Source organism: Chelonia mydas, chromosome 3 (assembly GCF_015237465.2).
Source record: "Chelonia mydas isolate rCheMyd1 chromosome 3, rCheMyd1.pri.v2, whole genome shotgun sequence".
Taxonomy (NCBI): Eukaryota; Metazoa; Chordata; order Testudines; family Cheloniidae; genus Chelonia; species Chelonia mydas.
Window position 1 is genome coordinate 3,778,002 of NC_057851.1, and position 15,848 is coordinate 3,793,849.

The 15,848-nt window shown below is 47.7% G+C and overlaps 1 protein-coding gene across 5 annotated transcripts in view; it reads right to left on the bottom strand.

The window, feature by feature from the left end:
• The window catches only part of OTOF (otoferlin), a 197,530-nt gene that overhangs the window by 130,136 nt on the left and 51,546 nt on the right, over nucleotides 1-15,848 (bottom strand). For all 5 annotated transcript variants that reach the window (XM_037893746.2, XM_043542016.1, XM_037893743.2 and 2 more), the window contains exon 3: nucleotides 4,609-4,697. In XM_037893746.2, coding sequence (XP_037749674.1) covers nucleotides 4,609-4,697 — 89 coding nt within the window. The remainder of the gene's footprint in view (nucleotides 1-4,608; nucleotides 4,698-15,848) is intronic.

Genomic DNA, 15,848 nt, shown 5'->3' on the forward strand with positions numbered 1-15,848 from the left:
TGTTAGCTGTGCAATGATTCTTTGCAGGAAGCAGTGATAGGCAGTTTGCTCTTTATTCTCCATACTTGGAGGCAATTTTTGACACAGAGCAGTTGCCTGAGAATGGGTGTGTGGGCTGAGATGGGGAGGAAAGGGAATTGCCTCTGTTCTAGGATTGGTTCATGTGTGCAAATAAAGCAAATCACACTTAGATTATTCCCAGGCTCCATGTCAAATGACTTCTCCTCCAACGGGGAAGCTGACCTGCAAAGTCCTGGAAACAGGCTACTGCTTGGTGCGGGGGCAATTCTGGTGCCAGCAGTGGTATACTGGTGCCAGAAGTGGTCACGCCAATATCTGTGGTTCATTGCAAACAGTCAGTCCATTGCAATACTTTGTCCATTTATGGCCCCTTTCATCGCAGAATCTCACAGCATTTTACGGACATTAATTCTCACAGCATCCTCATGAGCCGTAGATCCCGTATTATCACCCCTGTTTTACAGAGGGGGAAATCAAGGCACAGAGAGGCAAGCTGACTTGCCCCCGGGACCCACAGCAGGGCAACAGAACTCTGATCTCCTGACTCCTAGTCCCCAGACATGAGGGCAAGAAACGCAGTAGTAGAGAGCGCTGTTCATTTGCAGCAGAGACAGGCTGAAGGGAAATAAAAGGATGCAATAGGTCGGCTGTTCAGGGTCAATGGAGCTATGCAGATTTACTCTCCAGAGGGAGCATGGCGCAGAAGCAGCGCTGGTCACTAAAGCGACGTCTACACTGGAGCTGGCATTTCCAGCTCCGGGCGGTGAACACACACGAGCTTTGAATGAGGCAGTGCCCTGAAGTTAGCTGTGGCGATATCAGGGGGCCATTCCAGGACGTACCTGTGGTCTCAGAGGGGACTGTACTCGAGGCGGCTAGAAAATGAGACTTGTCGTAAAGGCAGCATGTCTCTGGCTAAGGTACTTACCTGGGCTTTATTACCATAGTACCATCCTTCCTCTCTGCATCAGCCTTGCAAGTAACTCCCTCCTGCCCCACAACACACAGGGCTTGGAGCTGTCTGGGACATCTTCAGTCCCTCCCAGAGCTGGGGTGGGCTCTGCCCTCAGGACAGCGACTGAATAAATATGCTCAATTGAACAGAGCCGGTGCGCAGCATAATTGCTTAGGGCCTCGAGGAGCTCCAGGGCCCGCACTATTAATTATTAGTATGTGTTGTGTAGGGGGACCCAAACTATTCCTGCTTAGGGCCCCCGCTGGGCCAGCACTGCCTCTGCTCAATTCAAACTCTCGTGTGATTGTCCAAAACTCTCAATGAACCCGAGACACAGTGAGGTCCAGTTTGATATTTTAAAGCGATTCATATTTAGCTTCCCTGCCCTGGGAACCATCTGTCTGTGTCGTCACTTGAAACAAGTGTCAACACTCCCAGCCGGTGGCTCCGAAGACCCAGACTGGGGGCGAGACCCTGCGCAACACACTGGCTTTTAGGCCCTAGTTTTTGTAACTCCTGCCTGTGTTAGAGTAGCTCCTAGGAACCTCGGCTGAGATCCGGGCCCCACTGCGCTGGGCGCTGCACAAACACAAAGTGAGAGCCACTGCCTGCCGCAAAGAGCTTCCAGCCCAAATAGACAAGAGAAAGGGCACGAGAGGAGACAAAGGCACGGACGGACGCGGCGAACCCAAGGTCACCCAGCAGGTCAATGGCTCTTCACTCCCAGTCCAGTGCTCTACCCATGAGTTCAGAAGTCTCCAGTGGGTGGCTGTCCCCAGGGACTGCAACAACCTGTTGCTTTCCCACATCTAACAGAGCTCTCTATTAGCTCACACAGTGAGGGCAGCATTTGTTATGCTAAAAGTCTTGGGTTCGATACCCACTGATAGCCTGTGGTACCTATATGTGTAGATGACCTTGTTCTAGGGTTTGCTTCCCCCACCGGAGACTCATGTATAACTCAGGAATGGCTGCGTGCTTAAACAAAGCTGATGTCTGAGTAGTGGTGCAGCGCTGTCCGTAGCACGGACAGGCCACTGCCTAACAGGTGTGGCATCCAGCCCGGGCTTGTTCATGCTTGGGGGGTCAGGTGCTGATTTCTGGTGTATAGTTTGGGCTGGGAGGTGAGCTGCTGCCCATCTCTTTAGCTCTTTCCTCCAACACATTTAGTGCAGGCCAAATCCACGTACCCCCAATGATCATCCAAACAGCAGCTCCCTCCCGGCTCCGAACCCAAATATCGCACCATGCACTCACACCTGTGTAACACGCTGGCTGTGTGCCTGTTCCCGGGCCACTGCAGGATAACAGCCTACAGCTTTCAGAGTAACAGCCGGGTTAGTCTGTATTCGCAGAAAGAAAAGGAGGACTTGTGGCACCTTAGAGACTAACCAATTTATTTGAGCATAAGCTTTCGTGAGCTACAGCTCACTTCATCGGATGCATACTGTGGAAAGTGTAGAAGATCTTTTATACACACAAAGCATGAAAAAATACCTCCCCCCACCCCACTCTCCTGCTGGCAATAGCTTATCTAAAGTGACAAAGCATGAAAAAATACTTCCCCCCACCCCACTCTCCTGCTGGCAACAGCTTATCTAAAGTGACAAAGCATGAAAAAATACCTGCTACCGGCTAATGGAATTACTCTTTTAGCTCCAGTGTGGATATCCTGTCGGGGCAGGTTGTTGACTTATATATGCTGGCTAGCATATGTTTTATATATATATAACATATGCTAGCCAGCATATATAAATCAACAATATATATAAAGCATTAAACATAAATATTAAGTATTAATATAGCAGTTATATAGCCCAGATTAGCCTGTACCTTTGTTATAATCCTGTTCATTTATGCTAAGCATCCCATAATACCTAGCAATAGTTTCAGTAAGATTTGACTTAAGAGATTGGAAAATTTTTAGTAGCAGGATCTATGATTGTTTCCTTGTAGCAACAGAAAGTGAGTTACCCTCACAAGCCTGACATAGGCACAGGGAGGTGTCTTCCTGCCTCTTAGCATGTGGAATGCATGTACCTGGCACAAAGCTAAGGGTGCATCACGGTAAACACGGAGGGTATACAAGGATGGCTTTAGAGGTGTACCTCCGGGAGCACACCGTCTGCGTAAGGTGAACGCGACGTCACTGCACAGGAGACCGGTACGGTATAGCACAGAGGTGTCCAATACCTTCGCCGCTAGCCACATGTGGCTAATAGGCTATTGAATTGTGGCTAATGCATGTGGCTTTTTTATAATGTGACTTAATGTGGCTTTTTTATAATGTGGCTAATAAGAAAAATTCAGAACCACAAGTGTGCCTAGCGTCGAATTTCTATTGGACACCGCCGGTATTGAACCTTTCTCGTGCCTGCCATTGGTTGTTTGGTCTCTCGAGTATATTTCGTAACAAACCAAAGCGCGGCCAAGCAATTGACAATACAATTTATCAACCAGGTGGAGTCGTTACACCTAGTCTGTGCTTGGACAGTTACAGATGAAAAGCAATCACTGGAAGCCTGCTAGATAGCAAGCCTTTGCTCTTACACTGAACTAGATGGCTAACTCCAGGTGGGAGTATGACCAGCGTTGTTAAATGCCACAAAGTATGTGCTGCTAATTACTGCTAGGGGCCAGATTCAGTATGGCCTCTGCTGGTGCATGAACCAAAAGGCAATATCCCCTCTCCCCATGTGCTAAAGATACGTCCACATTCGGGAGGACGGCCCTGCATTTCATCACTGGGACACGAATAACTGGCAAAGGCAGAGAACTGGGAGGCCAGTTAAAAGATTAGCAGAGATGAGTGAGGAGGAAAGATTAAAGGAATTTAACTTGTGCAGGCTGGAGAAAAGGAGACCCGGGGGAGTGATCGGATACGAGGGTGCGGAGGGCTGGAAGCCAGTAACAGAGCCTACCAGAAGGGGAAGGGCGTTGATCATGCCTGAGGCTGGGACCCACGAGCGATGGATTCAGACCAACGGGATCCAGGTTAGAAAACAGTTTCCAAAGTTGGGCTGGCCAAGCCCAGTCAACTGCCTCCCACGCTTAGCGATAGTAAAACGAGGGCTCAGTCTAACATTGCCATTTTATTCTGCTTCTTATGCCAGTGCCCATCCCTGCAGTGTCTGATCCCCATTAGCTGGGCAGAGGGTAATCGAGGGTGAATTCCTCCCATGGGCATGGGAATGGCAACACGTAAGTCCCACTTCAGGGAAGTGGGTGGGTCAAAAGGTGATTTTACAGCCCTTCTGTGGGTTTCAGCCCAACGCAGGTAGAGAACCACCATTGTAAACTGCCCCCCTATTTTGTCTGGTTATTTGCTGCCTCTCAGTATAAGCAGTATGTGGCCTGTAGAAGTGCAGATCTTCCTCTCCCCTCCCCCCGTAGTGGGTATAATGACAGCAAATTTTAGCTCTGATTTCCAGCCCATAGACTCAGCATGTTTCAAATTCAGGTAGTAAAGATTCCGGTGGGCTTGGCTTGCTCGTCCCCTTGGAAGATCTAGTAACCTCCCCCCATCTCTCCAGCCTCCAACAAAACCATGACACCAGCTAGCGGGGGGGTGGCCTATTCCACACGGCATGGGACTGGCCCCACCACAGGGGAAGAGGAGGACTCGCGCTCACCTGTTGGTGAAGACTTTGCTGTAGTTGAACACCTGGATCTCCAGCATCTCGTTGCCATCGATATTGCTGGCGATTGGCCATCGGAAGGTCTGCGGGAAAACAACGGAAGGAGAAAGTTAGGGTTCTGCTGGGGTTTGTTCCAGGGGAGAGGTTACGCTGGTGGGTTTTTTGCACCCACAGGAATCAGATCCTCAGCTGGTGGAAATCAGCAAAACTTACTTTATTGTATTATCCGTGTTACAGTCGCTCCCAAAGGCTGCAGCTGAGATCAGTGCCTGGCATAGTACATGGAAAGTTTCTGCCCTGAACAGCTAAGGGCAGACAAAGGGTGAGTGGAGACAGAGGCAGGAAATGACTTGGAAATGTGAGGAACCATTAGGAAAGGGATAAACAATAAGACAGAAAATATCACATTGCCACTATATAAATCCATGGGGCGCCCACAGCTTGAATACTGCATGCAGATGTGGTCGCCCTGTCTCAAAAAGGGTATAGGGGAACAGGAAAGGTTCAGAGAAGGGCAACATTGATGATCAAGGGTATGGAACGGCTTTCCGATGAGGAGAGACTAAAAAGATGAGGGTTGTTCAGCTTAGAAAAGAGACGACTAAGGGGCGATAATGGAATTGTCCATAGAAGCATGAGTGGTGTGGAGAAAGTGAGGAGAGAAGTGTTCTGTGCTGTTTCCTACAGCACAAAAACCAGGGGTCACCCAATGAAATTTATAGGCGGGAGATTTACAACAAACAAAAGGCATTATTTCTTCACACAACGCACGGTCAACCGGCGGAACTCATTGCCAGGGGACGCTGTGAAGGCCAAAAGTATAACCGGGTTCAAAAAAGAATTAGATAAGTTCATGGAGCACAGGTTCTCCAATGGCTGTTTGCCAGGATGGGCAGGGATGCAATCCCCTGCTTGAGATCACCCTACCCCTCTGACTACCAGATGCTGGGAGGGGAAGGCAGAGGTGTATCCTTCCAAAATTTCCCTGTTCTTTACGCTCCCCCAGAAGCTGTGCTACTGGTCATTGTCAGAAGACAGGACACTGGGCCAGATGGACCTTTGGTCTGACCCACTATAGCAGCTCCTATGTTCTTACAGCCAAAGTCACATGGCAAGTAAGAGGCAAAGTGAGGCACTGAACCCAGGTCTCTAGGACACCAGACCAGCATCCTGCCCACTGGGCCACACACCCTCTCTGGCAGCCCCTAGGTTGTCTTTACCTGTTCCTGGCAAAGAAAATGGCTTTATTTTCTCCTAGATAATGTCACTGCATTTCCAAGAAAGTTTAATGGGGGAGAGTGACCCAAGACAGACAGGCCAAAAGGGGTATCCACTTGCAGTCCCCATGAGGACGCGAATGAGGGGCTCTTTCAACAGGAGCCGCAGTGAAAACACAGGCCTAGCGCTGATAAGGTTTCATTGTCGGTGCTCGGACTAGCATAAGAACATAAGAACGGCCATACTGGGTCAGACCAAGGGTCCATCTAGCCCAACGTCCTGTCCGATGGTGGCCAGTGCCAGGTGCCCCAGAGGGAATGACCAGAACAGGGAATCACCAAGTGATCCATCCCCTGTCGCCCGTTCCCAGCTTCGGTCAAACAAATTCTATTTTTATTGTTTTTTTGCAAGCCAAGCAATCAGCCTGCTGGGATGGTTCACACAAGGAAGTTAAAAACGTTATCCGATTGTCCAAGACATAACCCTCTCATGCCCACTGGGAGCTGAGGAAACCTTATTACCGAACTGCAAACAATTCATTATAGGAAGGCAGCCGCAGCGAGCAAGTCAGAACAATGCTGAGTGCGAAGGCAATATCCCGAGCTGCTGAAACATCCCTGCAGATCTCTGGCTTTACTGGAGGAACACAACGATAATTATGTTCAAAGGGGTGAAAGGCGGGGGTGGGGGGTTATCAAGACATTATCCAGTGTTTGGAAGCTCCTGGAGACACAGCCAAAGCAGAAATGGCCTGATGGGTCTATTTCCCCTAACCGACACTCACACTAATACACACAGCAAGTTTTGTAAAATTTCCTGTGGAGCTGTTATTGCCAAATGGAGGAAAGGAAAAAATTGGGTTGTGATTCCAACTAAGTGAGAGGAACTGGTGCAGTGAAAGAGCATTTAATTTGTACAGGATTTGTATTTCTAGGTAATTCTTTTTCACTGCCTGGGAATGTATCCCCATCATAAAGAGTTTGGCTGAATTTGGAAATGATACCCCTATGGGCTTGAATATTTTATAGACACAGACACAGACACACAGACACACACACACACACACAGGAGAGTCACTAGATTGTTGGCCCTGCTCCAGCTGCTTTGTATTGCAGAAAACTTCAGAGTTATGAATACCTCGGGAAACTCTGAAATGTTCGTAACTTTGAACAAAACATTAGGGTTGTTTTTTCAAAAGTTTACCAGTGAACATTGGCTGAATACAGCTTTGAAACTTCATCATATGGACCCATGGGAAGGAGGCCCTTGAGGAATTCCACCTGGATTTCAGCAATTTCCAACCCACCATCAACCTCATTCTGGACCAGTCCACACAAGAGATCCACTTCCTGGACACTACACTGCAAATAAGTGATGGTCACATAAACACCACCCTATACCGGAAACCTACTGACCGCTATACCTACCTACATGCTTCCAGCTTCCATCCAGGACACATCACGTGATCCACTGTCTACAGCCAACCCCTAAGATACAACCACATTTGCTCCAATCCCTCAGACAGAGACAAACACCTACAAGATATTTATCAAGCATTCTTAAAACTACAATACCCACCTGGGGAAGTGAGGAAACAGATAGACAGAGCGAGACAGGTATCCAGAAATCACCTACTACAGGATGGGCCCAACAAGGAAAATAACAGAACACCACTGGCCATCACATAAGAACATAAGAACGGCCATACTGGTTCAGACCAAAGGTATATCCAGCCCAGTATCCTGTCTACCAACAGTGGCCAATGCCAGGTGCCCCAGAGGGAGTGAACCTAACAGGTAATGATCAAGTGATCTCTCTCCTGCCATCCATCTCCACCCTCTCACATACAGCCCCCAGCTAAAAGCTCTCTAGCAGATCATCCACGATCTACAACCTATTTTGGAAAACAATCCCTCACTCTCACAGACCTTGGGAGACAGGCCAGTCCTCGCTTACAGACAGCCCCCCAACCTGAAGCAAATACTCACCAGCAACTATACCCCACACCACAGAAACATGAAGTGTTTAGAAGTGTGTGCAACAAGAGTGATGTTGTGGTGGGAGTCTGCTATAGACCACCGGACCAGGGGGATGAGGTGGATGAGGCTTTCTTCCGGCAACTCACGGAAGCTACTAGATCGCATGCCCTGATTCTCATGGGTGACTTTAATTTTCCTGATATCTGCTGGGAGAGCAATACAGCGGTGCATAGACAATCCAGGAAGTTTTTGGAAAGCGTAGGGGACAATTTCCTGGTGCAAGTGCTAGGGGAGCTAACTAGGGGGGGCACTTTTCTTGACCTGCTGCTCACAAACCGGGTAGAATTAGTGGGGGAAGCAAAAGTGGATGGGAATCTGGGAGGCAGTGACCATGAGTTGGTTGAGTTCAGGATCCTGACGCAGGGAAGGAAGGTAAGCAGCAGGATACGGACCCTGGACTTCAGGAAAGCAGACTTCGACTCCCTCAGGGAACAGATGGCCAGGATCCCCTGGGGGACTAACATGAAGGGGAAGGGAGTCCAGGAGAGCTGGCTGTATTTCAAGGAATCCCTGTTGAGGTTACAGGGACAAACCATCCCGATGAGTCGAAAGAATAGTAAATATGGCAGGCGACCAGCTTGGCTTAATGGTGAAATCCTAGCGGATCTTAAACATAAAAAAGAAGCTTACAAGAAGTGGAAGGTTGGACATATGACCAGGGAAGAGTATAAAAATATTGCTCGGGCATGTAGGAAAGATATCAGGAGGGCCAAATCGCACCTGGAGCTGCAGCTAGCAAGAGATGTCAAGAGTAACAAGAAGGGTTTCTTCAGGTATGTTGGCAACAAGAAGAAAGCCAAGGAAAGTGTGGGCCCCTTACTGAATGAGGGAGGCAACCTAGTGACAGAGGATGTGGAAAAAGCTAATGTACTCAATGCTTTTTTTGCCTCTGTTTTCACTAACAAGGTCAGCTCCCAGACTGCTGCGCTGGGCATCACAAAATGGGGAAGAGATGGCCAGCCCTCTGTAGAGATAGAGGTGGTTAGGGACTATTTAGAAAAGCTGGACGTGCACAAGTCCATGGGGCCGGACGAATTGCATCCGAGAGTGCTGAAGGAATTGGCGGCTGTGATTGCAGAGCCCTTGGCCATTATCTTTGAAAACTCGTGGCGAACGGGGGAAGTCCCGGATGACTGGAAAAAGGCTAATGTAGTGCCCATCTTTAAAAAAGGGAAGAAGGAGGATCCTGGGAACTACAGGCCAGTCAGCCTCACCTCAGTCCCTGGAAAAATCATGGAGCAGGTCCTCAAAGAATCAATCCTGAAGCACTTAGAGGAGAGGAAAGTGATCAGGAACAGTCAGCATGGATTCACCAAGGGAAGGTCATGCCTGACTAATCTAATCGCCTTTTATGATGAGATTACTGGTTCTGTGGATGAAGGGAAAGCAGTGGATGTATTGTTTCTTGACTTTAGCAAAGCTTTTGACACGGTCTCCCACAGCATTCTTGTCAGCAAGTTAAGGAAGTATGGGCTGGATGAATGCACTATAAGGTGGGTAGAAAGCTGGCTAGATTGTCGGGCTCAACGGGTAGTGATCAATGGCTCCATGTCTAGTTGGCAGCCGGTGTCAAGTGGAGTGCCCCAGGGGTCGGTCCTGGGGCCGGTTTTGTTCAATATCTTCATAAATGATCTGGAGGATGGTGTGGATTGCACTCTCAGCAAATTTGCGGATGATACTAAACTGGGAGGAGTGGTAGATACGCTGGAGGGGAGGGATAGGATACAGAAGGACCTAGACAAATTGGAGGATTGGGCCAAAAGAAATCTGATGAGGTTCAATAAGGATAAGTGCAGGGTCCTGCACTTAGGACGGAAGAACCCAATGCACCGCTACAGACTAGGGACCGAATGGCTAGGCAGCAGTTCTGCGGAAAAGGACCTAGGGGTGACAGTGGACGAGAAGCTGGATATGAGTCAACAGTGTGCCCTTGTTGCCAAGAAGGCCAATGGCATTTTGGGATGTATAAGTAGGGACATAGCGAGCAGATCGAGGGACGTGATCGTTCCCCTCTATTCGACACTGGTGAGGCCTCATCTGGAGTACTGTGTCCAGTTTTGGGCCCCACACTACAAGAAGGATGTGGATAAATTGGAAAGAGTCCAGCGAAGGGCAACAAAAATGATTAGGGGTCTAGAGCACATGACTTATGAAGAGAGGCTGAGGGAGCTGGGATTGTTTAGTCTGCAGAAGAGAAGAATGAGGGGGGATTTGATAGCTGCTTTCAACTACCTGAAAGGGGGTTCCAAAGAGGATGGCTCTAGACTGTTCTCAATGGTAGCAGATGACAGAACGAGGAGTAATGGTCTCAAGTTGCAATGGGGGAGGTTTAGATTGGATATTAGGAAAAACTTTTTCACTAAGAGGGTGGTGAAACACTGGAATGCGTTACCTAGGGAGGTGGTAGAATCTCCTTCCTTAGAGGTTTTTAAGGTCAGGCTTGACAAAGCCCTGGCTGGGATGATTTAACTGGGACTTGGTCCTGCTTTGAGCAGGGGGTTGGACTAGATGACCTTCTGGGGTCCCTTCCAACCCTGATATTCTATGATTCTATGATTCTATGAACCCAGGAACCAATCCCTGTAGCAAACCCCGTAGCCTACTCTGTCCCCATATCTACTCTAGCGACACCATCATAGGACCCAACCACATCAGCCACACCACTGGGGGCTCATTCACCTGCACATCTGCTAATGTGATATACGCCATCATGTGCCAGCAATGCCCCTCTGCCGTGTACATTGGCCAAACCTGACAGTCTCTACGTAAAAGGATAAATGGACACAAATCAGACATCAGGAATGGTAACATACAAAAGCCAGCAGGAGAACACTTCCATCTCCCTGGACATTCAATAACAGATTTAAAAGTAGCCATCCTTCAACACAAAAACTTCAAAAACCGACTTCAAAGAGAAACTGCAGAGCTACAATTCATTTGCAGACTTAACACCATTAATTTGGGCTTGAATAGGGACTGGGAGTGGCTGGCTCCCTACAAAAGCAATTTTGCCTCTCTTGGTATGGACACCTCCTCATCAGCTCTTGGGAGTGGACCACATCCACCCTGACTGAATTGCCTTGTTAGCACTGGTTCTCCACTTGAAAGGTAACTCCCTTCTCTTCATGTGCCAGTATATTTATGCCTGTATCTGTAATTTTCACTCCATGCATCTGAAGAAGTGGGCTTTTTTACCCACGAAAGCTTATGCCCAAATAAATCTGTTCGTCTTTAAGGTGCCACCGGACTCCTTCTTGCTTCAATTGAACATGAACTTCCAGTGCTGTGCTACAGGGAAGGGTGCACACGTGAGCTGGGGGAGTATAAACAGGGACATATCGAGTCGGAGTAAAGAGATGTTATTATCTCCGTATACAGTGTTTGTAGTGAGACCAATACGGGAGACTGGGTCCCGTTCTGGTGATGTTGAACAATTGGAAAGTGTTACAAGAAAGAGCTACAAGAATGGTGTGAGGTCTGGAAATTATGAGTTCTAATGAGAGGCTCAGAGAAGCTCAATCTATTTAGTTTATCCCAGGATGAGACCTGACCAGTCTGTAATTAGCTGGAACCAAATAAACAGCCAGCCCCCCAACCTGAAGCAAAGGGACGTGACTAGCAGTCCCAAGCTCCCATTGCTTACTGTATGTTCAGTTATGCTAAAATCACGCAACCTTGGCTTGCAAACCTGCCATCTCTTCACAGCTCGGGCCTGTGCCATGACTGGGAAGCAGGCCTCCAAGGCAAACCAAACAGGGCAGTAAAAAATGGTAACTCAGTCGGTGGCCAGTACTGAGCCAATTCCCTCTCACAGTCCCAGGAGGCGCTATGCTGCTGCCTTTCCGATGGGATTTAAAGTGCAGATTTGTGGTCACTGGTGTCCCCATAACACTTTCCACAAGCGCCTGGTAGTGTCCTATTGCTAAAACCCAGTTTGAATTCTTCTGTCCCACTCCCTACCTGCAGTGTCAGCTCGATATGGGACTTCCCTTCCTGTCCTGCACTGTAGCCGGACGTTGCTGCTGCACTCCACCCCAGAGACAGCTGCATTTCATAGCTAGCTGAAACGATTCCTTCTTGTAGGAATCATTTGCCAACTTCTTCCCTAGGAAAGGCTCTATGCAAGTGCCAGGTTTCACTGTTACTTTTACAGAGCCTGACCATTTGCTGCTTTTCCAGGCCCAGAACCTCCCAGTGTTTCTCACGCTGAGAGCAAGAACCTTCCTTCCATAACCAGCCTGCATTCTGGGGACAAGCTGGCTGGGTTCTGCTTGACTCCTCTCCTCCTTCCCTGCTGCTTTGGGCCTCCTCATCACCCTAATGAAGCCTTAACTTGGCCATCTGCACCACTCTCCTTACCCTTGGCAAATGCTAGACCATGCCATTGGCCCACCCCTGCCTGAGGAAGAGAACAAACCACAACACGGACATTAGTGGCTCCTTATTTGCACTAAAGCTCTAACAGAAACAAGAGGTTCTGAGACACGGCAGGAAGCTGAAAGCACAGACTAGCCAGAATACATCTACAGCCAAAGCAGAGTTCTTCCAGCTGAGCCACACAGGCGAAGGACCAAGTTTAGCACCTTACAACTGGCAGGCTTGCAAGGTGCCACTGTGTCTCACAAGGGAAATTACAGATGTACCCAACCTCTGGACCCTGGTGTCCCCCAGGTTCAAGGATGCTTGGGCTGAGCCCATAGCTGCAGGGAAGGATCGCTGATGGAGGGGTTTTTGGATGCGTCTGATTTCTGAGAGCACTGTGAAAATGTTACAAATAGAGGTGACTGGAATTGCCCCCCACCCCCCTGAAAATTGCAGTGTAAACCACAAGAAGTCAGTCTATCCACATTTGTAGTTGAAATCTGAATACTGAAACATTTTGGCTGATGACTGGGGAGAAGGGGGAATTGGCTGAAATTGACCAATTTGGGGGTTTTGGATTATTTGAGGAAAACAATGAGAAGATCGGTTACGGTGCCCGGCCAGATTTACTGTTGACGAAGCACAGCAATAGCCCCCGGCAGACTCTACGAGGAGACTACGACACGTGTGCTACAGAGGTTTCCTTCTCCATTTCTGCACCGAGAAAGAGATGGAAAAGTTCGCATGCTGTCTCTGCCATACGGGAGAGCAAGTCAAAGCATTTCCTTTAATTGGCTGAAGAGAGACTAAATCAAAATGCAGATTAGATCTTATCTGCACTGGTGACTTTTCTCATTTTCCACTGCCGTTTTCTTGAGTCATTCATCTCCTCAGGTCAAAAAAACGATCTGTAAACCCCACTACAGACTTCAGCAAAATGGGAAGAGAATACGCAGGCAGCTTTATCCAGGAAGCTTATCTGTGTGTTCAGATACCAGGCTGCTGAGAGCCATATGAGTACCTGGGTAGAGAGCTGGGATTCTACAACCCGTGTTGGATTTTATGGCAGTCCCTGCATGGACTTGGATCTCTGCTGCATGCTCACAGTTCCTGCACTGCCTGGGAAAACTTGGGGTGTGAAGCAGAACCCCTAAATGCAGCAGGATCACCATAGCCAGCTGCTGCTACTTAATGACTAAAGGAATTTACACAAAACTGGGGGAAGAGGGGTGCAAGGGTCGGCAGTGTGATCTGGTGGTGAGAACAGGAATATGGGAACCTGCCAGTGAGCTACCAGAGGCAAATCATTTACCCTCTTTGTGCCTCAATTTCTCTACCTCGTAAAGAGAAACTGACAAGCCCGTCTCTCACTGTCGCCCCCTCCCCAAAGGTAAAGAAATAGAACCAATGGTGAGAAGGACATTTATACTTTTAAGATTTAATGTTGAATCATCTGAAGTGTTGTGCGGAGCACAGGCAAAGAGATACATCTTTAAAACCTCCACTACATTGAAACCGACAAGCTGCGCCTTTGTTTTGTTTCGGCTCTGGATTTAGCTGCCTTGCTATAGGCACTGAAGTTGGAAGATGTTGGCCTTCCAGAGACTGTGTCAGCTTGAAATTGAAACAATTGAAAGAAAGAGTTAAAACGGTTTCAGGTCCTTCCTCTGCCCCTGCCAGCTTTTGTGGGGTTGACTTGCATGTCCCTAGTTTGAGAAGTGCTTTGCTCGCCTCACTCAGGTGCTGTGTGAAAGACCCACACAAACCACACAGGAAACACAGTGACCAAAGCTCACAGAAATCGATGGGAGATGCCCACGGGCTCAGCATCAGACTGTAACTGACTTACACAGGTGAGGCTTTCCGTCCTGCCCTCTCTCGCCTCCCAGAGGCACATGGCCTCCGCTCCAGTCCACACCAAGTGCAGCTGTTTCAGTGAGCTTCCTCCCCCATCAATGTCATGGCATTACTCCTCTATTGGAATCCCTCCGTCGGGTCCCCGTGTGTTAGGGAATCGCTCATCTATGAGCATACGTTTGATCTAACTGGTATTACTGAAACCTGGTGGGATGAGTCGCAAGATTGGAATGCCAGAATCAATGGTTCTAACCTATCCAGGAAGGGTCGGGTGGGCAAAAGGGATGGGGGAGGGGCGCTCTATGTCAGAAATAGTGTTACCTGTTTCCGAGTCACTGATAACTCACACGAAAATGATCCTGAATGCTTAAGGATCACTGTCCTAACAGAGAAAGCACAAGATGGGATATTCATTGGTGTCTGTTACACACCACCAAAGCAAATGAGGGAACCGGATGACCGGCCCCTTGGACACCTATTTAAAATGGTAGGCAGAAAGGCTGTGGGATCATGGGGGACTTCAGTTTGGAAGACACATGCTGGAGGTCTCATGCTGCCAGGATGAAAGAGCATCCTTGGAATTTCTGAACACTTTGGATGACGCTTTCCTTACTCAAAAAATGTTGTAGCCAACATGGGAAATTCTTTATGAGGCTTTCTTTTACCAGACAGAGAGGACCTGATTACAGAACTAAAAATTAGTGGTAGCTTAGGTCCCAGTGGTCATGACTTGATCACATTTATAATGTGGAAGCAGAATAAAGTCCAGGCCAGTAATAGATACACTTGCTGCTTTAATTTCACAAAGCTGAAAAAAATTATGAGCCAAAAGAGCCGAGAGGCAGAATTTAATCTGAAAAGTATGAATAATTGGGAATCATGTAAGAACTCCTTCTTCGATGTCCAAAAAGCCACAATCCCACAACTGAGGAAGAAGGGTGTGCCGGTTAAAAAACTGGCTTGGTTTAGAGGGGAAGTAAAGGCAGATATAAAAATATTTAAAAGTAATATATAACAAAGGGAAGAAAGGGGAAGTTGATAGTAATGAATATAAATCAGAAGTTAGGAATTGTAGAAAATTGATAAGGGATGCAAAGGAACACAAGGCGAAATCTATGGCCAACGGAGTTAAGGACAATAAGTAGTTTTTCAAATATACTAGGAACAAAAAGAATCCTGACAATGGTACTGGTCCCAGATGGAAATGGTAGAATTATCAATAATATGCAGAAAAGGCAGAAGTGTTCAATAAATACTTCTGTTTTGTATTTGGGAAAAAACAGATGATACCGTCTCATTATATGGTGATAACACTCTTTCCATTCCACTAGTATTTCTGGAGGATGCTAAACAGGAGTTATTAAAGTTAGAGGTTTTTAAATCAGCAGGTCCAGATAACTTGATTCCAAGAGTTTTAAGAGAGCTAGCTGAGAAGTTTGCTGGGCTGTTAATGTTGATTTCAATAAGTCTTGGAGTACTGGGGAAGTTCCAGGAGGCTAGAAAAAAGCTAATGTTGGGCCACTTTTTAAAAAGGGTAAATAGGATGAACCAGGTGTGTGACCCTGACATCAACCCCAGGCAAGATAATGGAGCAGCTAATATGGGACTTGATGAATAAAGAGCTAAAGAAAGCTAATGTAATTAATGCAATTCGACATGGGTTTATGGAAAACAGATCCTGTCAAACTAACTTGATTTTTTATGAGATTACAGCTTTGGTTGACAAAGGCCGTAGGGCTGACAGAATATATTAAGACT